We start from the raw sequence: 25,369 nt of genomic DNA on the forward strand, positions 1-25,369 counted from the left end.
ATTTTTTAGAAACTACTATAATTAACAAAATCTTTTGAAAACTAATTATAAAAAGAATTTAATTTTAATATACTATCAGTATAAAACTATTTTACACGTGCATCCAATCACATTACACATTTAGTCATATTAGCAAAGATAACTACTTTTTATTTTTAGTGCATCAAAATTAAACTCTTGAAATTTAAAGTATCTTTCACGAACAAATTTGAATAGTAAAATTTATATCCTACTCTACATGCAAGTTGCAACTAAAAAGAGGTGTGCTCAAAATTAGGAAAAGCCTATGATGGATTAACAGATAACCAAAGGAACATTGCTGTCATCTTTACAATTATCAATAAACTTAAAGTAAAAATTACACCTGTGCCTTAAGAGCTATATGCCTCAATCAACAAAATATTGAAAACTTTGAGGCAAAAAGCACCTGCTACAACTAAATCATCATCAATTTCATCCAGTTAGAATTCCCAGAAAAGAATTCAAACTGAGTTTCAAGTCCTTGTAATATTATCACACACAGGGTTACTACGTCCATAGTATACATACATGCTGCAATTACCATTTGGTGGATGGTGTTCAATTGATGAATTCATGGCCTTATTATGAGACTGATCAATTCTCTCTACTCTCTCAGTATGACCCTTTTCGGGGACGAACCTGGTAAGTGGCCGACTATTCGAAAATTTCCTGTAGGAGTTTTTCGGGGTGAAGTTGAAGATGGATGCCAATGGATCCATGTTATCACTGTAATCTACGGTACTGAAGGAGTCCCTAGTGCTCTCCGTCGTGAAAGATGCCTCGTCTGAGCTTGTGAAAAGGGACCAGTCACTAGACGCTGCATCCGAGAACTCGTGCCTGATGTTTTCGAAATAAGTTTGTGTTACTGGCAGGACGTTTCTGCTGGTGCTTCTTCTGAGGAAGCCATTGGCAGAGTTGATTTGTCGAGGGGCAACGTCTGCTCTGGTATCGACCAAAGGTTCAGGGACGACAAATTGGCTGTTGTTTCTGCTATGTCCGGACTTGGAAGGCTTCTGTGGTTCTACCGGGCAGTGTTTTGAATAGTTGGGAACCGATTGCTGCATGTTTTTCCCGGAAAGTTCAACTGGCGGGCGCGGACAAGATCTATAAAACAGTGACTAGATATATAAGCTTGACCAAAGATTGGAGTTTGACAAAACGACTAGTGAAAAATAAGGATCAGACTTATTGATGAAGTATACATTGAAATTCAAAATATTTATTTTTATAATGAACTTACATTAGTTGATCATAATAAAAAAAAATCTATAATTAAATGCAGTATTAGAATGCTAAAATATTATCAAAATAATTTACTCATGACCTACTAAGTTTCACTATAATCATGGACAAAGGAAACAACATTATAACAGTAGTATCAGCTTAATCTCTACCTCATGTAGAATAAGATATATGCACCTTCTGACATCACCTGGTTAATTAGCACTGGCTGAACCTGTTAATAGAGTAAACACTCAGAATCTAAAAACAATGTCTAAACTATATATTTTCCGTTTAGCAACACAACTTTGAAAATATGACACAAACAGAAGGCAAAAGAAACTGTTCTGCATGTAAGCAATAAACATTAACTTTGCTGTCAGTAAAAGTGCATAATTAATAAAGTCATCTTTAAAGTGTGAATGTATAATTATAGTTAAGAAATTCAAAGCAAAGAGCCACAATCATGCTTTTTAATAGGTCTTACTCTTTAAAGTTTGTCTTGAATCTAATCAACAGTTTGTCATATCAAAATGAAACTCTTCAAATATGAAAAACTATTCTTCACTTCAGCACCCAACTAAAAATATATATGAAAACCCCAATTTTGACAGAGTAATTATTCTTTAATGGGTTTAGCTAACATGTGTCCTAAGGGCTGATAAGCTTACCACTAGTGGAAAGTTTGAATGTTTTCATTTAATGAATACAAAACAAATGCATTGAAAACTTAAATTTTTTATATTTTCAATAAAACTTTCTTATTTTGTAATCTGAACATGTGCCCTTAGGGCACATGATAGATAAACCCTTCTTTAATTTACCAATCATGGAAGTGCAAACCCTAAACCACAATGAATGAAGCTTTTCTATACAAAATTATCAATATTTCAAGAGACAGCCTTCGATAGCACCATCTAGTCACAAATGTGTTAAGGTCTTAATACAAATTGTTAAGAGGCGAAAAGGTAGATGCAGTAAAGTGCATGTTTCATGCAAATATTGCAAACCAAACAATATATTTACCTCGCTATCATCAATCCTGAACCAATTGCCTTGCAGATCTTTCACATACGAAATGTAATGTCCAGAGAAAGATGCATTCAGTGTGTCCAGGTGTACGACAACAGCATAAAGCATATAGAGTGGGGGAACATCACCCATCCCAGTCATGAAAGGTATCATATCGAGCATTTCAGGAAAAGTTATGTACTTGTTAATTTTGCCATATCTTCCTTCCTGATGATTCAAAGCCAGAAATAATAAATTCCAATGAGTCAATATATGAAGATTGAAGCAATTTGAAAATTGAAACACAATCAAAATATCTACATGGGCATGCTTACATTACAAGAACAATTTGATACCTGAAATCGCTTCAACACAATAGTTAGGATGTTCGGAGCTTCATGTACGCTCAGTTTCTTTCTAGCACGAACATATGCAGTGCAACTGGTTCAAAATGTGTAGAGAAAGGTGAGCATCTTCAGTAATAGTAAATATCTAAATAAAAAGCTCTTTGATTTTCTCTTCTCCTCATTTTTCAACCAAAACTAAAATTAACAAACTAAATCACGAGTAACTATGACAGATGGACAATAGCTTCAGACCTTCCACATCTGTACATATTTTCACCATCCAAATCTTCAGGGGAAGTAAATTGAGTCAGGGCATCTTCCAGTGACTCAACCCAACCCAATATCTCCAAGGTTAGGTCCATAATATTCTCATACCTTTCTGATTCATGGTTACAATTCAGACATTTAACCTGTAGACATCAAATTTCAGTATTTCGTTAAACATGCAAAATTAAGGATAAAAGGCAAAAAATAGTTCTACAACGGAAAACTTGTGGTCAAAGATAAATGAAACACGTGATACACACCTTGGATTGAAGACGACCACCAAACGTATGTTGTATGAAAGTTGTTTCTTGTAGTCTAGGATCAACCTTTTTCTCACCACCAAGTCCCTCCAAGCATATAGATTGCATTGACGCAATAAGAAGCCTATATATGACATTTTATCAAATATTAGCTAAGCATAAGTTTCAGGACACTGTAAGACTTCTTTATAAAAAGAGAAAATTACAACAATATACTAAATATACATGAAACTACGTTTTGAAAGTTAAAAGATAGCCACAGATGAAACCTTAGAATCCATAGAAAAATAATAAGGCTTCAATAAGTTTTTAGTCTTCATATAATAGATTTTTGGTTTTGATCTCTATAAAATTTTCTTTTGGTTTTAATCCCGTAAAATTTAAAAGGTTTGGTTTTAGTCCCTGCTGTTAGTTTTTGGTCCCTATAAAGGTTTCCTTTTGGTTTTGGTTTGGTAGAATTTAAAAGGTATTGGTTTTAATTACTGACGGTAGCTTGTTTCATTAAGTGCTGACATAGTGGATTAAATACTGATGTAACACGTCTTGCCATGTCAACATTTCAGCATGTCAGGTCACCATTTAGTCTGCTACATCAACACCTAATGGAGCAAAATAATGGCAGGGACTAAAACCAAAATCTTTTAAATTTTACCGGACCAAAACCAAAAGAAAATTTTTATAGGAACCAAACACTCAATTAAACCAAATATTAAAACAAATTAGCAAGGCAAACTCAGACCTTAAAAATTCATGAGCATCTTCCTGACTTCCATCACCCATGTGGCAATTTATACTCCGCATGTGCCAAAGTATCCTACTAGGAGATAGAGGGTCTCCGTTTTCTCTCAAAATTATGATGTGCTGCTCCAGTTCACACATGAGACACCAATCTTTAGCACAACCTAACATTAAAGGAAAACAGACAAAGTTCACATAAATGACTTGAGAGAATATTGAGTCTTAACATTCTTTTTTTAGTGAAAAGATGGAGAGAGAATGGAAAATACAGGCTTTTGAATGTGATCTATAAAGCAAATAGACAACAAGGGGCTTCGTAGAAGTCAAGCACTGCAAGACAGCATTCGCATAGCAACTGCAAAATAAAAAGATTAAAAAAGAAAATATCAACTCTACAAAATATACTGAAATAGGTCTAAACCAAAATTTCCCCATAAAGCTGTCCTTGAAGGAAATCAAAGCTCATTTTGAAACATATATTTACTCACTAATTACCGAATTTCTTTATACTTTTTTTATCACAATCCCAAAATATTAAAAGCGTCATTCCAGTATTACCTGTTCCCACAATTCAACAGGCCCCTGGGGCATATGCCAAAGATTTCACTCTGAAAAATCTTTACAAATTCCTCATAAGGAAACAACATCTGAGACATAATCAATACATTAGAAAGTTAGTACAAGCATCAGTCTCTAACTAGTAGGAAAAGGGAGAAATTGCATTCGTTATATAAAACTAACCTTCATCTTCTTTATCTTCTTACACCTTGCACCACTACCTTCAGGGGAGACCATTACAGTTGGTTTTGATGATTTCCTCAAGCCCATCATTTTCATAATTCCAGTGCTTGCAGCCCCGTTACCACCATGCAGAGGGATGGCATCTCTGTTTTCAATGGTTTCTGTATAATGAACACAGATTTTTGTTGTTACAACAGAATCAAGGTAACAAAATGGCAGTTACCTTATCGTTGAATAATTAAACAAACTCGGATTATATAAATCATCTACACTAATGCGATAAATAGGTAGAACTAACTTTGTTCATCTGCAACTTTTCCTTCTCTTTCTGAACAACAAAAATCTGTTGATGTCTTTGATGTTGACTTCGGTGATTTTGACTTTGGTGATTTAGAAGATTTGGTCTTAGAAATATGTGACATCTTTTTGGCCTTCACACTTCCTTTCATTATCATGTCAGAAGAGCAATCATATTGTGCTGCTTCTTCAGAATGACAATTTCCTCCTCTAACTATGTTTCCTTTGTTAGTAGCGTTGTCTTTTTCAAATTCTTCTACATTTTCATTATTGTTTACCGCACTTGACACATTTGAGTGTCCATGGTTGTTTCTCGGTACAAATGCATTTCCATATTGACTCTGATAGTTACGACCCTCGTAGACTACATTTCTTGATGCATCCTGTCCATTGACATGAACTCCGAAGCCATCAGAGCAGGACTTTCTTGAAGTTTCTTCCTCCAACATAGAATACTCATTATTCATTAACTGCAGGAACAGTTTAAGATCATAATCAGAGATTTGATTTGATGAGTTCATAAAATGTATGCCAGTTCAATATCAAAGTAAAACAAGTAAACCTTCTGTCCCGTAAATGCGTCCTTTGATACCACACTCGAAGAGGAAGAGCTAGCAACCTCATGATCAGTAGACTCAATTGGTGACTTGTGGATAGATCCATTATCTCTTCTCCTAGTTTCTCTGTTGGATTTATAGGAACTTCTTCTCTCCAAAGTGGAAGGTTGAGAACTATTATAAAGGGAAAAATCAGATGTAGCAGGAGCAGCAGTTCCAGTTAGAGGGGGAACCAAATGATCTAAAGGCACACTCTCCCTTGGTGTCTGCTTCAAAGTGTGTCCAAAGAACTGGGTGTTCATGCTTTCATAAAAGCCATTCTCATGACTGAACTCATCGAATGAACCGCTCAGAGAAAATGAGCCTGTTTTTTGTGTTTCCAATTGTTGGCATTCTTGCTTGTGAATTTGCCTCCAGTGGATTATCTGACAATTCCCGGAGCTGCAAACCACTTCCAGCTCAAATTTTAAAAAGTAACTTAAAGTAAACCACAACATTCTCCTCAATAATTACAATGTTGAAGAAGAAAATCACTATACAGATAATAGAGTTGCTGAAATTTAGGTTGCAGAATAACCCATCAAAGGGCCACCAGTTTGTACGACACGGGGGATAAATAGACTAATGTGAATACTACACTCTCTAGCTCCATTTCTTTTCTATTACTACATTCCATTTTATCGAAGTGACAGTTATTAGTGGGCAAACAGAGCAGTTAAGAGGCATTGAGGCAAACAGGTTACCTATCTAAAAGTTATTTGAGCCGAGTACCAACGAGGCAAGTAGGCAACAGCTATCTATCTTAAAACTGTTTGAGCACATTACCGGTGACAAGCCAATTCTTCTAGCCATGTGTTTATTAACAACAATTGGCAAACCTAAGGGTATATTGCCCTTCTAAACTGATTACGCACAACACATTTCATAGTTTACATTTTACTTGGCAGTGTGTAATATTAATCTAGTTTGAAGACATTTATCCTTACAAACAGATTCAAAGATGCTTCAACAAACATTTAATTAAAAACGTAAAACAAATGCAATTAGTTAAAAGAATTACCAATATCTAACAGCCTTGCATCTGGAGCAGCGAGTCTTGGATGGGGCCGAGCACCGGGCACATTGCTGATGTTCACTCTTCTTTGATAGAGGATGAAGTTCACTCTTAGAAGCAATCTTAGAAGAAGGCACCAGAGGAATCAAATCAGGGACGGCCATTTCCTCTGCTCTCAAAGCTTCTTCGGCAGCCAACTGGGCGAGCAAGCTTATCCTATCTCTCTTCTTAGTAGTCTCGCTCCATTTTCCAAGTAAGATATAAGCCACCAAAGGAAATACAACCAGGACCAGAAACAGGAGAGGAATATCAGATTCACGCGGTTCGAGCATATCCCCACCAGCATACTCATGTCCAGTTTCCACCCAAACACTAATCAGTGTATGATCATTGATCACCTATAAGTCAAAGTAAATAGCATCTATCAAACCATTCAAACCTTTCAAGTTTCTTTCTGCTATTAAAAATTATATTTAGAATTCTTAAGTTAATTATATTAGTTTATTCAGTTTAGAACAAATAAACAGTGAAAAAAAGTTGGAACTGTTAAGCTGAACTCCTTCTTTGAGTAATAAGCTATTCAACTACCTTGTATATAACCCCATACAATCATGGCTTGTTCATTATTTCATAGCACAGAAGCAAGTAACACATAAAAGTTTGTCAGAAAAGGAAAACCAGTGCTCTTCATGTTACAATGCAGTGCCATCATGATTTGACAGAATTCTAAATTTACTGAAAGAAGAAAATAAAAAGTATAAACAAATCTTTCATATTTGACAAATGACAAGAAATTTGACCGAAGTCTACATAGCCATGTTATGTTTTTAGCAACCAGTTTTCAATAAAACAAGGAACATAAAACTGCTCTAATTAAATACGATTTCACCAACACACACCTCAAAAGATGTCAACAGTGGTAGACCAATCATTGCACAGAAACAAGGCAAAGGCCACATAATAAAGAAAAATAAACAGCACCAAACCTCTTCCATTGTGCCCACAACTCTAATTTTATATTCAACTAACACCCATTTAAGGAAAAATACCCAAAATTTCACAATTCGGAAGAGAGAATGTGACAAAGCACTCCACCTAAAAAGATGCTTTCACCAAAAGAAACCACCGAACCACCCTCCAAAAAAATAATTAATTAAATCATTTTTTCTTCAAACAATAGAAAATTTTCAACTCTCCAGCTCCACATAACAACCCAAAAGAAAAAAAGAAAAGAAAAATCTTGACAAAACCCAGAAAAGATATAGTAGCATGTACCAATCTCAGATTCAAAGTACAATGGAAGCTGAAGAAAGAAACAATGCAATGCAAGTAAGAAGCTTTGAAGCATTACCTTCAACAAAGGGGAAGAAATCTGAGCAAAACCCACCAACACTTCACCTCTCTATTCTTCTCTTCTTCTTCAACAGATTCGTTGATTCCCTCTCTTTCACTTCAGAACTTGTGTAACCCCATAATACCCCTTTTCTTTAACGTTTGCGAGGGTAATGTTACGCTGTGGCCGCACTGTGAAATATTTCAATAAAGTTGGGACACGTGGCGAAATATAAACTGTTGGATTAGATTTAGGGTTTTGGGACGTCAGATGTGGGGGTCCCGGAATTGTGCTTGTGTTAGTGGGACCCACTTAGATGATGTTCCCAATGATTCTCCAAGGGTGCCACGTGTACGGGGATGCATTAATAAGAGCATAATTGTTGGTCAGAGTGGGAATTTTGAACGGTGGGGAAGAAGAAATTATTATAATAATAAACTTTTTGATCTGAGGCATGTGATGTGAGAGAGCCATGACAGTCCTTTTGCTCCGAATATTACAATGTCAGTGGTAAGAAAATTGGAAACTGGAAAAAATAAAATAGAATACTAAATTAATTTAAATTAAAAAATAAATCACATAAGACCAGAGAATCAATAATTTTTGCATCATTAATAAAAGCGTTCGGTAGAATGTTGGATTCAAGTATAAGCTGAAAATTTTTTTATTTTTAATTTTTTTATATAAAATTATTTTTAAAATTTAACATAATTTTAAAATCAATTTTTAGATTAAATATCTTTTTTATTATAATATCTCTTTTTTTTATCACAACATCTTTTTTTCTTTTTTTTATTAATGATTTGTATGTTCTTTTTCTTTTTTTTTAATTTAATAATTTTTTGTTAGGAATAATTTAGTCTAGAATTTAAGATTTAAATCAAAATAATAATTTTAAAATTATGTTAAACATTAAGAATCATTTTATATGAATAAAATATTTAAAACGAAAAAGAAAAATTTTAATCTATACTTTAAAAATCAAAATCGTATTTAACCCTTAATAAAATTTTAAATAATGATAAGTTTGTTCAATTTTTGTTTCTGTTTGAATTAGTTTATTTACTTTAAGACATGAGGTCCCTTAATATTACTCACTTGTGTTAGTTAAATATAAATATATTAAATAACCTTGTTTTATTTTATTTTTTATGAATAAGATTATGAATTTAAAATAAGTTTGTAATTTCATAATTCATATATATCATTGCATAAAATGTTTAAAATTTCTCATTTCATATTATTTTGTACTGATTTTTCATTTCAAATATATTATATCTTATTTTATCATATCAATTATTTTATATGTATATAAAAAATTAGTCATTAATTTAATTATTCATATAATATATATATATATATATTAAAATATAAAATAAATTAAATAATACATATATTTATATATAAATATATAATAATTATTTTAGTAATTATTTTTTATCTACACATAAAATCTTTTAGATTTTATTTATATCATTTAACTAATTACAAAACATAACCCTGTTAAAATTTGATATAGTCTCATTATAGTAACGAGGACACAAGTCAACCCACTACATTATGCAAAATCCATCCTTCAAAAAAGAAATTTCTTTCTTTCTAAGATAGTATTCGTGTGTGCCATGTAGATGTAATTAAACAATTATACAGTAATTGATAGAAATGTGTATGAAAGCAGTTTAGATTAGAGATCTAAAAGTTTAGACCGTGATAACAAGTTTTGCTTTTACAAAAAAAAAAAAAAAAATATTACTATTATTGAATATTTCTCTACAGTATAATTAACCTCAGGCACGCTAGAATTTATTAGGGTTTTTTACTTAAATAAATTGTTTGGGATTCAAAATTACCTGATTCTCCTGAAACAAATTCTGTAACTTGATTACCCTTTTTGTATTATTATATAAATCGCCCTAGGGTGCAAAGGGTTATATAAAACATGAATCATGTCACCCTAGGACGATTAATGCATGAATTTGTGAGGCAAATTAAGAGTAAATCGTGGCAGGGCTTCTTGGGTTAGAAGTAGAGTATAAATCGTCTCAGGGTAGTAGGTTTTACGTGTTCATAGGCTAAACCAAACTGGGCTGCCACGATTTATGTGTTATTGGGACCCTCCTCAGCCTGGGACGATTTATGTGTTACTTTGTAACACTCACAGGACTGGGACGATTTATGCCCAAGTTATAACCCTAAGGAGTCAAGCACGAGTCACATTTGCAGTTGCTGCGGCGGAAAGGGTGAGAGGAGGTTTGGGAGCCACCATTGTTCACCGGAGAGGAAGTTTGGGGAGAGAAGTGTTTCGGGTGTGGGACCAGCCGGTGGCGGAGGTGCAACTGGTGGTGGGCAGAGGCGTCTGAGTGGCACAGAGGGTGGTGGCAGTGGGCCGCCAGTGGCCGGCTGGTGGAGTTGGAAATCTGTCCGGCGGTGATAATGGCCGCTAACCAAGGAGATATGTACCGCCTAAACGGCATTGCGCATGTTGCCGGATTTATAGATCAAGAGGTAAGTTTTTGAATTTTATAATGTTGTTGAGTCAATGCCATGGGTATGTTAAGTACATTGATATGTTGGATGATATAGTATGTTGGATGATATTGTATAGGGTGAATATGCATCTTAGAATATTTTTTTATTATGACGTTGGCGGATACCATGTTTAGTGATTTAGTTAGTTTTTAGTCTAGTATAAGACGTTAGAAATCAGTGTTCTTAATAGATTATGGAATTCGCTCATGACTGGGTGATGGTTCTGATGGCAGAATCATTAAAAAATTTGTTGTTGTTACTATTGATAGCAGAACAGGACTAGATCGGACCGGATCGGGCATGGACCGGACCGGACCAAACCTGACCGAACCGAATTGAACCGAACCGGTTGGGTGTGGTCAAACCCGGAGTAAAATGGTTTAAACTAATATCACTCGGTAAGTCCGGTTCGATCGAACCGCTTGAGTTTAAAAAATTTTTTAAAATGTTGAAGTTGGATTATTAGTGAAAATATGTATTTTAATTTTTATTTTTAAAAATTTTTATATAATTTATTTTTTAAATAATATAGGACCGGGTCAATCGGTTCAACCGATGAAGTATCGGTTCAACCATTAACCCGGTGACTTGATCGGTTCGGTTCTGCATTTTTTGGTTATTACATTATATTGGTAATGTCGAATTGAACATGAAATGTTATTATGAACATATCCATTTTGATGCCATCTGTGAGTTGGATATTTGTCTTGGACTAAGTTATTTTCTATGTCTGTCTGTATAAGGACCCGAATTAATGATGTGCTTATGTATGCGTATTTTCAGCTAACCCGATGCGTTAGGAGCGTGCATCGGCAACAGAAGATGATACTGCATGATCTTATACTCCCGTACTTAGATCGTGCCAACCTATTACATGTTGCTCGGTTGAATGATTATTGGTTCAAGCTTGATGAGCCGCTGATCAGTGCTTTTGTGGAGCGATGGCGTCTCGAGACGCATACATTCCACATGCCATTTGGGGAGTGTACCATAACACTGCAAGATGTGGCATACCAGTTTGGCCTTCCTATTGACGGTCATGCAGTGAGTGGGTGCCTCAGCGACTTCGAGTAGTTGATGGACGGTGGCAAGCCTGCATGGATGGGGTTTGGAGAGTTATTTGGTGAACTCCCACCGGATGACTGCATCGATGACTTCACAGTTTCTTTTTCTTGGTTCCAGAACAAGTTCAGAGTATTAACCACTCATGCGTCAGAGGAGACGGTACAGATCTACGCACGGGGTTACATTATGATGTTGTTGTCCACTGCGCTGTTCACGGATAAGTCTGGTGCCAGGGTACACTTACGGTGGCTCCCGTATGTTGCAGACCTCGATGGACTCGGCAAGTATAGCTGGGCTTCGGCCACTTTGTCTTTGTTGTACAGGTGTCTCTGTAGGGTTGCAAATCGGAATGTAAAGAACCTCGCTGGACCGTTGTCACTACTACAGTCTTGGATTTTCTGGCGTTTCCCGGCATTCAGGCCTAGAGGGTTTGATGCTATTCTCTGGCCGCTTGCTGTGAGGTATATCATTTTGATGCATAATCATTTTCATGCACATGTTTGTATGATATTTTATAAGCTCACTTCTGTTCACTTTGTAATGAAGCAGGTGGGGTCGGTTTCTTCCGTCGTCGGATGAGAAGGGACCCCGTGTGATTGCTACCCGACACAGATTAGATAGGCTGACTGGCGATGATGTAAGTTTGAATGTCTATAATGCTATTCACTGCATTTCTGTTTTCATATAGTCGGTTGGGGATGTTGACTGATTTCCATGTTGCAGTTCATTTGGATGCCATACAGCAGTCTTGAGGTGATCCAAGTAGTCCATTGATATCTTTGTTGCTAGACACGTGTGTGGTCCATTGTACTTTCTAACCTCCCAGTAGCCTTTCCTCTGTCTCATAGTGACACGGATCAGCCAATTACAACCATTCCCGAACTGGACACACTTCCCATGATACTTCAACTGGTCTGACTCAAACACTTTATACTCTACACCTTGCCGAATATTATAACTCTTGATTGTCAGTATAGCTTCCTCTTTTGTTTCAAACCGTTGCCCGACCTCAAACTCGTCCGTGCCAATCACACTAGGCCTTTCTCCGTGAATCACCGGGTGATGCTGATCTACATTTGCGGCCTGGTTCATTGCTTCAAGGTCCAATGTGGTAAAGTGTCGAGGGTACTGCTGCGTACCACTGCTACCATGGGTTTGAGCTCCCACGGTAACTGCGGTGTCCTCTTCGCCGTCGCTCTCGTCACCAATAATTGGTGGCTCCGAATCTGACCCATCATCACCTATAGCCTCCGCAAACGGATCTCTCTCTCTTACCTCCATGAATGCGGGTGCACCATCAACTACAGGTTCAGATCCCATCGCAGCTGCAAGCTGGCCGAAGCTACGCCCATCACCCAAGTCATCACCCGAGATAGGCAAATCAGCAGCAAAAGATGGGGACAAAACAAGTGGAGTCACCGGTTGCCCTGTTGGAATGGCGGTGGAAGTTCCTTCTAAGACGCCAGTGGGCAGATTCGGACCAGTTCCCCCGCTGCTGCCCTCCACATCAACCAATCTGACAAACAACTCCAGCGCCCCTAAGTCGGAAAATCTTGTTTGACTATGAAATATAACTCGCATGTCGTCATCACCCAACATCGCGTACTTCCCAAACTTAACATAACCGGGCTTCAATGATATCAGAATACGAAAAAATAATTACTTCACGCGTTTTTTACCACACTTTCCAGCCTTCTCTAATATACTACTGTGCAAATCCATCAATGTCATTGACGGAGTTATAAACACACCTATCTTCTTTTTGCTAGAAAAAGTTACACCCTCACTTGTATTTTCATCTATTTTTCCCCGGTGATGCACTAACAAGAAAATACTCTCCGCCATCTCTCACACCCTCAACATATGTCCCGTGTGGCTCGTCTGTGTGAAACTCGTTTATTTATAGAGTTTCTGCCTGCATAAATTGTGCTTGACTCCTTAGGGTTATAACTTGGGCATAAATCGTTCCAGCCCTGTGAGTGTTACAAAGTAACACATAAATCGTCCCAGGCTGAGGAGGGTCCCAATAACACATAAATCGTGGCAGCCCAGTTTGGTTTAGCCCATGAACACGTAAAACCTACTACCCTGGGACGATTTATACTCTACTTCTAACCCAAGAAGCCCTGCCACGATTTACTCTTATTTTGCCTCACAAATTCATGCATTAATCGTTCTAGGGTGACATGATTCATATTTTATATAACCCTTTACACCCTAGGACGATTTATATAATAATACAAAAAGGGTAATCACGTTGCAGAATCTGTTTCAGGGGAATCAGGTAATTTTGAACCCCAAATAATTTATTTAAGTAAAAACCAATTTATTAATTTTGTACTATTATTTAGTTATTAATTTAATTTTTTTAATTTAATTTTTTTAGTCTAATAATCTAATAATATATTTTATTATATATTTTTAAACATTAATAGGAGGACGGACCTACATTAAAGGAGGAGGGGGCATTTGCCCCCACAGAGTTTAAAAAAAAACTAATATATATATATATATATATATATATATATATATATATATATGATAATATTTATAAGAAATTATTTTTAACTGGATTTTTATTACAAGTCTTCTTGATAAACCTCAAAATTTTATAGTTACGACTTTGAAGTAGCAGTGAGAACTGTTAATACGTTGGTCAGCCCAGATTGTAATCCCGGTTATAAGTCCTAGTAAGGCAGTGAATCCGTTGATTAACGAGGGTGGTCCCGTAACTCACAAAGTTCTAACCATAAAATGGCTAGTTTATTGAGAATGATGAGTAGTTTAAATCTAGGGAAAAATAATTCTTTAGTGATAAAAACAGATAATGATGAAGCATCTACCTCTGGAACTAAAAATGAATTAGAAATAGCTAAGTTAGAAGAAAGTTTTCATAATTGGAATATACCTATAATAGATAAAGATAAAGTATATAAAAAGAGAAACTTCTAGGAAGGAAGAAATTATGAAATTCATATGTTAGAATATTGTAAACCAGGAACAAGCAGTAATAAGATTATTACCATCCTAGAAGAAGATAAGTTGAAAGAACATAGTAGTAAAGGATATAACTTCATCCATATAGGATTAATACAAGTAGCCATAAAACCTAATTTTAGAATAGGAATTAATCTGCCTATATTATTAACTTTAAGAGATACCAGATTCTAAAATTTTAGTGATTCATTAATAGGAATATTAGAAAGTAACTGTCATGATGGACCAGTTTTTTTTAATTGTTACCCAAATTATGCTATGAATCTAAAAAATGAATACACCTGGCAAGCCTTAAAATTGCAAGTAACATCTGATGAGACCATTATAAATGAGAAGTATGATCCATTCGAAATAATCTATAGAATATATTATAAAATTACTAAAGTTGATTATGACTTTAGAGCATTAAGACAATCCTCAAAAGAAGAAACAATAATTATGCATGCAAACCTAAAAAGATCTAATATACAAACCCCTAGAAGGTTAAGACATGAGGAATTAAAAAGCAGAATGCCTGAAGAATGGGTAATACCTGATGGTATTGAAGAACCACAAATGCAAAATACTAGAATAAGAGAAATAATAAGAGAAGGACCTGATATTAGAATTAGAATGAATAGGTCCCAATCATTAAGAATTCCTGATAATATTGAAACTATTAGTCATAGAAATTCTATAGATAACTCACCAATAGGAAATATTGATAATATTGTAGGAATTGACAACAGAAGGCCATATATAGCCACTGCTGTATATAAATCACCTTCAGAATTTGATCCAATGGAATCACAAGTTTTATCAGTAATTATTAAGGAAGAACCATTTGAGATTGATAAAAAGTGGATAAGACAAGATTTTAATGCTGATTATAATAAACCACTAAGAGATTGGTATTTTACCAACCATTCAGAGAATGAAGTTATTAGACTAAGAGAACTATTCTACGATTTTATGAAAGAAAATAGGATTAGTTTATTCTTCTTTGATTGGTACGTTAATTATTACTCCAAACCCGATAAGAAATTATGTCCTTTAACAAAACCAACTGTTGTTTGGAAAACAAGCTCAGGATCAGTAATAGAATCTGAATATCCTCCTAAAGAAACTATTAAAATACCAATTGGAAAAGACCTAGAAGTTGAAGCAACACCCTATAAAGATAGCAATACAGATGGAAATATAGAAAAAAGAGATATTAAGAAATTACATCAGCAATTAAACTTTACTAATACCATGCTAGATATAATGAAAAATCAGTTAGGAAGAATGGAAAACATGAAAAACGTTATTAAGGTAGAAAAACCCATAGAAAAACCTATATATAAATTACAAAGTTTAGATAATATTAGCTTAAAATCTAAAGTAGAAATAGAAGTTGAAGAACTAAAAGAAAAACTTAGAAGTATCAGTCTAGGAAAATTAACAATTAATACATTGCAAAAGGAAGAAGAATTAGAACTAAATAAAATATCCTATAAAAGAGATTATCCTAAAACCAGAAATTATTATCCTAGACCATCACCAGTAGATGTAGGCCTAGAAGAGCGAACACAATTAGTACAAAATAGTTTCTCAAGATCAGACTTAGTAGAATGGAATATAGATGGATTAAGTGAACAAGCCATTTTAGATCAAATGTGTAATATGACTATGGCTGCAACTGCCTATAAGATGAGAAAAACTTATGATAAAGAAGCAGCAATTATGATAACCCAAGGATTTACAGGACAATTAAAAGGTTGGTGGGATAATTTTCTCAGCATCCAAGAAAAAGAATTAATTATTAATAGTATTAAACAAGAAGATCAGTCACCAGACGCTACATCCACGTTAATATATACCATTATTAAAAATTTTGTAGGAGATCCCAGTATTTTTAAAGATAGATACATACTCAATTAATGAATTTAAGATGTCCAACTATGTCTAATTATAGATGGTATAAAGATGTTTTTATGTCAAAAGTTATGATAAGAGATGATGCACATCGCCTTTCTGAAAAAAAAGATTCGTAGCAGCCTTACCAAAATTATTCTCTGAAAAAGTATTACAAAAACTACAAACACAGTTTGGGACCCAGATTCCCTATAATTCATTAACCTTTGGACAATTGCATAATATAATAGTACAAACAGGTATAGAAGTATGCACAGATACCAAGATACAATAGAAAATAAAACAAGAAAGTATCACGGGAAAAAGAGAGCTAGGCACTTTCTGTTATCAATATGGAATAACTCCTGAAAAAGCACCTAGTGGACATCATAAAGTTAAAAAGAAAAAATTTTATAAAAAACCTAAATATAATATAGACAAACCCCTTTATTATGAATAGAAACATTATAAAAAATTCCATAAGACTCCTAAAGGAAAACCTAAATTTTCTAATAAGAAAAAACAAGTGACATGTTGGAAATGTAAAAAACAAGGACATTATGCTAATAAATGTACGACAGAACAAAAAATAAATAAAATAGAAAATAAAGAAATTAAACATGCTTTAACAGCCATACTAATCAATTCAGAATCAGAAGAAGAATCAAGTTATGAGAATTCTTCTGAAACTGAAGACTATTTTATACAACAATTAGACCTTATGTCAGAAGAAGAGAGTTCAGAAGGAAATAATGGAAAAGAGGAACCGAATAACTGTTTAGGAATAGGGTTATGTAACTGTAGAAATTGTGAAAAAACTGTAAATGTTTTAACTAGAGAACAAACCTCTACCCTGGTCAAAATAATAGACAAGTTAGAAGATACTCCCTTAAGAGATGAGTTTATAAGACAGTTAGCTGAATTAGTTAAGAAAGAAGAAGAAAGTAAGCAAGAAATAAGACCAATAGAAATAAAAAGAAATTTATAATCGTTTTAAAAACCCACAGAAAGAAATTTCACTTAATTCTCTTAAAGAAGAGATAAAAAAGTTAAAAAGGGAAGTTTCAGAATTAAAGCAACAAAATATCAATATGGACTATAGATTACTAAAAATAGAAGGAGAAAATATAATAAAAATTCAAGAACAAACTTTGAAAAATAATGATAGAAAAACAGAGGAGATTAGTAACATAACAATTTCTGAGAATTATATTAATCTGGGTACAGAAAATTACATAAATATACTAACTTTATTAGTAAGCCAAAAGTGGTTCACTACGATAACCTTAATAGTAGGAGAAGAAAAATTTGATTTTATAGCTATGGTAGATTCAGGAGCTGATGTTAATTGTATACAAGAAGGATTAATACCGACAAAATATTATGAAAAAACTACAGAAAGAGTCCTAATGGCAGAAAATGATAAAATGACTATAGACTATAAGTTATCTAAAGCAAAAATTTGTAAAAATAGGATATGCTTTGCCACTACATTCTTTTTGGCAAGAAATATATCTCATCAAGTTATATTAGGAAATCCTTTTACTTTATTATTATATCCCTTTAATGTCGACATCGACGGAATAACCTGTACACGAAGTCCTAATCATCCTGTTCATTTTGAATTTCTCACTAGACCAAAGCAACATGAGCTCAATATGTTACAACACCTATCTACACAAGTTAGTGTTATGGAAACAGAAGTAAAACAAATTGATTGTTTAAGCCAAGAAAAAATTTTACAACACCTACCGCTTCAAATTAATATTATAGAAAGAAAGACAAGACAAATTAACTATTTAAACCAGGAAGTTACACATAAAAGAATAGAGGAACAATTACAAACTCCAGAAATACAAGATAAAATAAAAGCAATTGAAGAAATAATTAAAAAAGAATTATGTAGTCTAAACCCCACAACTTTTCAGCATAGAAAATTACATGAAATATCTTTACCATATGAAGATGGGTTTAATGGAAAAGATATACCAACAAAGGCAAAATCGATACATATGAACAAAGAGTATCTAGAATATTGTAAAAAAGAAATACAAGAATATCTAGATAAGGGACTAATAAGGCCTTCAAAATCACCCTGGAGCTGTATAGGTTTCTATGTGATGAAAGCATCTGAAATAGAAAGAGGTGCTCTAAGATTAGTTATTAATTATAAACCTCTAAATAAAGTATTAAAATGGATTAGATATCCCTTACCAAATAAAAGTGATTTAATTAAAAGATTAAATAAAGCAAATATCTTTTCAAAATTTGATTTAAAATTAGGATATTATCAAATTGCAGTAAAAGAGGAAGATAGATATAAAACAGCTTTTATAGTACCTTTTGGACATTATGAATGGAATGTAATGCCTTAAGGATTAAAAAAATGCCCCTAGCGAATTCCAAGAAATAATGAATAATATATTTTACCCGCATATAGAATTTACTATAGTATATCTTGATGACGTATTAGTATACTCAAAAGGAATAAAGCAGCATATATATCATCTAGAAAAATTCATGGATATTATAAAAGAACAAGGATTAGTTTTATCAGAAAAGAAAATGAAAATTTTTACAACTAAAGTAAGGTTCTTAGGATATGAAATTTATCAAGGAACTATAGTACCTATTAAAAGAGCAATTGAATTTGCAGATAAATTTCCAAATGAAATAACAGACAAAAAATAACTACAAAGATTTTTGGGATGTTTAAATTATGTAGCAGAATTCTTACCGGGAATCAGAGTTACATGCGAACCTCTTTATAAGAGATTAAGAAAAAATCCACCTCCATGGACAAAAGAAATGACTTCTATAATAATAAAAATAAAGATTGCAATAAAAGAAATACCTTGTATAAGTATACTAGACCCATCGGCTAAATTAATTGTAGAAACAGATGCATCAGAATTAGGATATGGAGGAATTCTTAAACAAATACCTCCTAATAGCTCAAAAGAACAAATAGTAAAATATCATTCGGGAATTTGGAACCAAGCTCAAAAGAACTACCCCACAGTCAAAAAAGAAATACTTGCCATAGTATTATGTGTTTCAAAATTTCAAGAAGATTTATTTAATAAAACCTTCTTAATAAGAACTGATTGTAAAGCACCCCCAAATATTTTAGAAAATGATGTCAAAAATTTGGTTTCAAAGCAAATATTTGCAAGATGGCAAGCTATTTTATCATGTTTCGATTTTACTATTGAACATATAAAAGGAGAACTAAATTCACTCCCTGACTTTCTTACTAGAGAATTTTTGTAGGGAAAGAATGGAGCAAAAAGCAGCCTCCAGTGAAGATTATGGTCAACCTTTTGACCAAATAAAAGAAACAAAATTACCTATTACTGTTGTACCAGCAAAACAATTATCATTAAGACCTATGACAATGTCACAGGTTGTAAAAGCCGCACCATCATCGTCATCACCTTCTAAGAGCCCTTTAATTACTACTAATAATAAATTCACATTACTACAACCATCTGACCTCTATAATACTCAACCCTTGAAAGAACAATTTCCTTACTATGAAAAATCCAATCCTATAAAGATATTAACCATTGAAAAAGAGTGGTTCAAAAAAGACAGAAAAACCCTATACAAAACTATTTTCCTAAATACTTTCCATTATATTCCTATTAACCCACAAAAAACCCAAAAATTTTATGAATTCACATTAGTAGACACCGGATCTGTTGAATTAACACATTACAGAGATTCCAACACCAAGCAGCCTATTTATTCAAAAATAAAAATTATAAAAATATTATCATTACAAGATTGGGAAATACTCCCAAATCAGTCTAAAAGCTTCTCATTAAAATTTGAACCTCAGAACTGTACCTACTATGATTATCAAGAAGCCTGGAATCATATTTTATTTCAATCACCAAATCCCCATTCTTGGTTCATTTGGTTCAGAAAGGGGATATCATTACAATTTTCCAAATGGTTTCAAGCATGGTTCTAGAACTTTGGACCAATGGAAGCTTTCTTCCCAAAAGAAGCCAGCATGGCGTATGAATATTTTAAAAGCAAGTCATCATTCCTACAAGAATATAAATTCATTTCATTCATAGCAGCCATGGGAATAAGTTGGATTATGACATGGGAATATGATTCAGCAGCATATGAAGAATCTCCAAGCATACAATATCTAGTAAGAGTAATAAAAATTAAATGGTGGAACAAATATGATATAAATTTACTAAGAAGAGCAGCTATTGATCAATGGTTAACAACATCACAAAAGCGTCCAGCAATAACAGCCTCAAGCACCACCAATGAACAAATAGTTTATAAAAAAGAGACTCAATTTTTAGCACAAAAGAGACAAATTATGGCAGCCCTAGCTGCAGCAACCTCAGAGGAAGATATCCAAAGCTCTCTACAAGCAATACAGACCGTACCTCTTGGAGAAGACAAAGAGGTCCAGTCCAGCCCAGCTCATTACTATCAAGACTCTCAAGACCCATTTGAGATATAACAAGTACTGTATATGCAATCAATGTAAAAGCCCAATCATAAAAAAAAAAGAGAAAGAGTAAAAAGTAAAAAGTAAAAAAGTAAAAGTAAAAAGTAAAAGCAAACAGTGAATGTCGGCAAACAGTAAAAGCAAACAGTGAATGTCGGCAAACAGTAAAAGAAAACAGTACTGTCGGCAAATAGTACCCAAATAGTCACCATTTGGGGTCTATAAATACCAAAAGCCTCACTCATTCAAGATCATCAAATACTTGAAAGCTCAAGAAATCTGTCTACTCTTATATCTTCTTACTTCATATATTCTCTAAATATTTGTAATTATCTTCAAGAAGTGTATCAACTTTGCAAGCAATAAGAGTACAAGTTCATCTTTGTAAGCTTACTATCTTTCTCTTCTTTATTCTCTTAGTTATTATTCCTGCTCTTATATCATGAAAGAGTTTCATAAAAAGTTTAAATTTTTAAAGTTAGTTAGAAGAAATATGAAAATAAGAGTAATGGCAATAGAAATGAAAGTAAGAGAATTAATAACTGAATCTTTTAAATTAAAAGAAGAAATAAAAAAGGTAAACAAGAAAATAATTAAAACTAAAAGGTTTTTACAACAAATGAAAACCATAAAATCAGTAAAAATCGTTAGACAAAGTGTTAAAAATAAACGTATTTATCATGTTAGAAGAATGCATTATCTTCATGTGCAAAATATGATGCGTTTTTATGACATACAATCAAGAATACAAGCCCTTAGATCTTTACAAATAGAGTCTCAACCTCAACAAGATCCTTCTTTACTAGAACTTATATATATATATATATATATATATATATATAAAATATTTATCTAAAATAAAATATAAATAATTTTTTATATTTTATGTTAAAAAAATATTTTGTTAAATGTAATATTTAATAATAATTATATTATTAAATTTAATTTAGTATAAAAATAAAAAATAAAAAATAAAAAATAAATAAACTAAAAAAATAATTAATTTTATTATGTCAATTAATTAATTAATAATTAAATTAAAATTTAATTTTATAATTAAATATAACTTAAATTATTAGTGGCTTTTTAAAAAATATTTAACATAAACATATTATCTATATATTAATATACTTTATTAATATTTAATATTAAAATAGTCTTGATTATAGTAATTATTTTAGATAAAAAATTTATTTATACCATAAAAACTATAATAAGTAAATTTCATAATTAAATATGAGATAATAAAAAGTAAAATAATTGTTTAAAAACATATATAAAAAAATAATGTTTAGTCATGTTAAAAATTAAAAAGTCATTATAAATTATTTTTTTATTTTAAATATTATACTGAATGAAATTATTTTTTTATTATTTTAAATACTATAATAAGTGATTGTGTGTGTTGCTAATTCTGATCAATATGTACAGATAATTTTAATTTGGTTAGTTGAGTGATTAGCTTAATCATCCACTTATATAAGTGTTAGGAGTTAGGAGTTTGAATTTTATTTCGTAGCATCTCATTGGCCCTCTTAAATAAAACTCAAAGTCATGATAGATTAGTTCTTAAGTTATTGGATATTGTGAAGAGCAAAAAAAAATATATCTATACCTAAATTTTATTATATTTTTGTCCCTACAACTAAATTTTTCTGAATCCGTCCTTATAAGGGATAAGAGTGAGAAGAATGAGTTGGAGTCAGGGTAAATATGTAAATATTCAAGGGATAACATAATTTAGTTAGTTAGCATTTATATTGTAGAGTTAGTATGTATATATATGTGATGCGTGTATTTGATTCTAGTGTGTGTGTGAAAAAATAATAACAAATATCTTTCCATTACCCTTTATTTCTACTCTCAATTTTCTCTGTCAAGAAACCAACACTTGCTACATAACTTCTTACTGCATCCTTTATGGTATCAAGAGCCACCATTTCATCATTAGATCCACAATGAAAATCACGCTATCAGATTCAACAAAGAAGACCTTCTCACCCATTGCTGAAAAACTCAATGAAGACAATTACTCAACTTGGAGATATCTTGCACTTCTTACCATTAAAAGTTTGGGTCTCGAAACCCACCTTGATCCATCAAAGGCTCCAGAACAATTCACATCAGATGCCACCAAGAAAACACTCACTGAATCAGAAGAGTTCAAGAATTGGTGAAAGCGTGATAGAACCCTCACAACCTGGCTGGTAGCTTCGATGACAAACCCCTTCAAGAATAAAATCATTCATCTATCCAAATTTTCTGATATTTGGAAATAAATAGATGAATACTTCCAAGTTGCCTCCTCTGCGCGTGTACACAGCCTCAAGAGTCAACTACGATCCTGCAAGAAGACTGGTCCAGCAACTGAGTACCTTGCCAAAATTCACAAAATTGTGGATTCCTTGTTTGCTGTGGGATATGAAGTACCAGAGGATGATCACCTTCAAGCTATCATTGATGGGCTTTCTGAAGATTATGCCATATACATCTCTTCCGTCACACCAAAGAGAGGATCTTTTTGAGTTGTTGAGGCTGAAGCATTTCTCCTTTCACATGAAGAGATGCTCGAGCGCTTCAAAAAACCTAACATTGGTATGTCAACTGCTCATTATGTTCAAAATTCTCCATCAGGCTTTGATTATAACCGTGCCACTGCCAATCGACGCGACCGTGGAGGCAGAAATGGCCGTGGTGGTGGACGTTTTGGCTTCAATAACAACAATTCAAGAGTGCAGTGTCAACTATGTGAAAGATTAGGGCATGTGGTGTGGAACTGCTACCACAGATTCGACCATTCGTTCAATCCCAATTCTGGAAATCCCTATACGACACCTCAAATTTCATACATCAATGCACACCCACCACTTCCCCCCGCGAATTTTCACCAACCAACAGCCTTTCTTACTACCCCATCCTCATCATTGAGTGATGCATCCTGGCTTGCAGATTCTGGTGCCAACCACCATCTCACACCAGACCCTTCAAATATTCTTTCTTCTTCTGCGAGCAACACAGACGCAAATCAAGTCTTTGTAGGTAATGGTATAGGTATTGCCATCAAGAATTCTGGCTCCTCTATCCTTTATGATAAATATGCTAATATCTCTTTCTGTTTAAAGAATTTGCTTCATGTCCCTCAAATTACCCAGAATTTGCTAAGTGTGTCCAGGTTTGCAGCTGAAAATGGGGTTTTCTTTGAATTTTGGCCTGATTTTTGTGTTATCCGTGATCAGGCTACCAGGGACTTTCTCCTACAGGGCATAGTTAGAAATGGAGTTTACTCCTTTGACACTCTCAGAGTTCCTAAGCCTAATACTCAGGACACTGCTTTAAGCTGTAATTCTAATTTTCATCATGATGTTGTTCCTGGTTTAGACAACTTCAATTCAGCTCTTTGTAATTCTAATGTCATCAACAATTCTAATTTCACTGCTTTTAATACTCAATGTAATGTGAATAGTAATATTGTTCTATGGCACAAAAGACTTGGCCATTGTGCCATGAAAACTGTGCTTACCATCATGAATAAATGCTCCATTCCTATTACAAATTCTGCATCTTCTTTACAATATAAGTGTGAAATTTGTTCTCTGACAAAGATGCATAGACTGCATTTTGACCAAACTGAAATTGTGTATAGTGCACCATTGCAGTGTGTTTTTGCTGATCTATGGGGACCATCCCCTGTGACTTCCTGAAATGGTTATAAACATTATGCTTGCTTCGTAGATGATTTTTCAAAATTTACTGTTATTTTTCTTTTACAAAATAAATCTCAAACTTTATTAGCCTTTCAAAATTACAAGAAACTGATGGAAAAACAAACTGGTCACAACATTAAATCCCTACAAACCGACAAGGGAGGTGAGTTTCTTTCTAAATCCTTTACTAGCTTTCTTGTTACTGAGGGTATCCAACATAGAATGTCATGCCCTTACACACATCACCAACAAGGTAGTGTCGAAAGAAAGCATAGACATATTACAGAAATGGGGCTTTCCCTATTAGCTACAGCATCTCTTCCTATGAAATTTTGGGAAGATGCGTTTATTACATCTATTTACATCATTAATCGATTACCCACTAGTGTGTTGCAAAATAAAAGTCCTTATGAAACTCTATTTCATCATACACCAGATTTCACTTTCTTTAAAGTATTTGGATGTGCATGCTTTCCTTTCTTAAGACCATATAAGAATGTTAAATTTGACTATAAATCTGAGATTTGTTTTTTTCTTGGCTATGATCCTAATGATAAAGGTTATAAGTGCATGACAAAGAATGGTAAGGTTTACCTTGCAAGGCATGTTAGCTTTATTGAAACTTTATTCCCCTATCATTCTATGTTTTCTAATTCTGCAATCAAGTCCACTGTAGATACACAAGATTATATTCCTGAATTGACTAAGTTTGAAATACAAATACCCTCATCCTCACCCTCTTCTACAAAAAATCCCTCTCTCCCAGCATCCTCTGTTCTGCCAAAACCACCAAACACCACCTCTAATGATTCCCCTATTCACATCAGGCCTTCAATTTCACAAATATCAGACCCCCCCACCTCTGCCTC

At 33.5% G+C, this 25,369-nt stretch overlaps 1 protein-coding gene across 1 annotated transcript; it reads right to left on the reverse strand.

Moving 5' to 3' along the window:
- Positions 1-273: 273 nt before the first annotated feature.
- On the reverse strand, positions 274-8,018 carry LOC112703471 (ubiquitin carboxyl-terminal hydrolase 15). Its single transcript, XM_025754933.3, has 14 exons — positions 7,866-8,018; positions 6,521-6,912; positions 5,466-5,901; positions 4,905-5,373; positions 4,607-4,767; positions 4,424-4,512; positions 4,135-4,220; positions 3,867-4,029; positions 3,128-3,251; positions 2,853-3,010; positions 2,610-2,694; positions 2,269-2,481; positions 1,416-1,477; positions 274-1,125 (listed from the first exon to the last, which is right to left on the reverse strand). The coding sequence occupies exons 2-14, from the start codon at positions 6,844-6,846 to the stop codon at positions 495-497; spliced, it is 3,003 nt and encodes a 1,000-aa protein (XP_025610718.1). The 5' UTR covers positions 6,847-6,912; positions 7,866-8,018; the 3' UTR covers positions 274-494.
- Between the last annotated feature and the right edge of the window lie 17,351 nt (positions 8,019-25,369).

This window comes from Arachis hypogaea, chromosome 7, assembly GCF_003086295.3.
Source record: "Arachis hypogaea cultivar Tifrunner chromosome 7, arahy.Tifrunner.gnm2.J5K5, whole genome shotgun sequence".
Lineage (NCBI taxonomy): Eukaryota > Viridiplantae > Streptophyta > Magnoliopsida > Fabales > Fabaceae > Arachis > Arachis hypogaea.

What these genes read in the sequence shown, in the direction of transcription:
- LOC112703471 (XM_025754933.3), bottom strand. Translation starts at nt 6,846, where the DNA reads ATGCTCGAACCGCGTGAATCTGATATTCCTCTCCTGTTTCTGGTCCTG. An exon ending in AAAAGTTGCAGATGAACAAA is followed by an intron (nt 4,768 to 4,904) that starts GTTAGTTCTACC and finishes TTCATTATACAG; the next exon opens with AAACCATTGAAAACAGAGAT. An exon ending in TATATCTTATTCTACATGAG is followed by an intron (nt 1,126 to 1,415) that starts GTAGAGATTAAG and finishes ACTGTTTTATAG; the next exon opens with ATCTTGTCCGCGCCCGCCAG.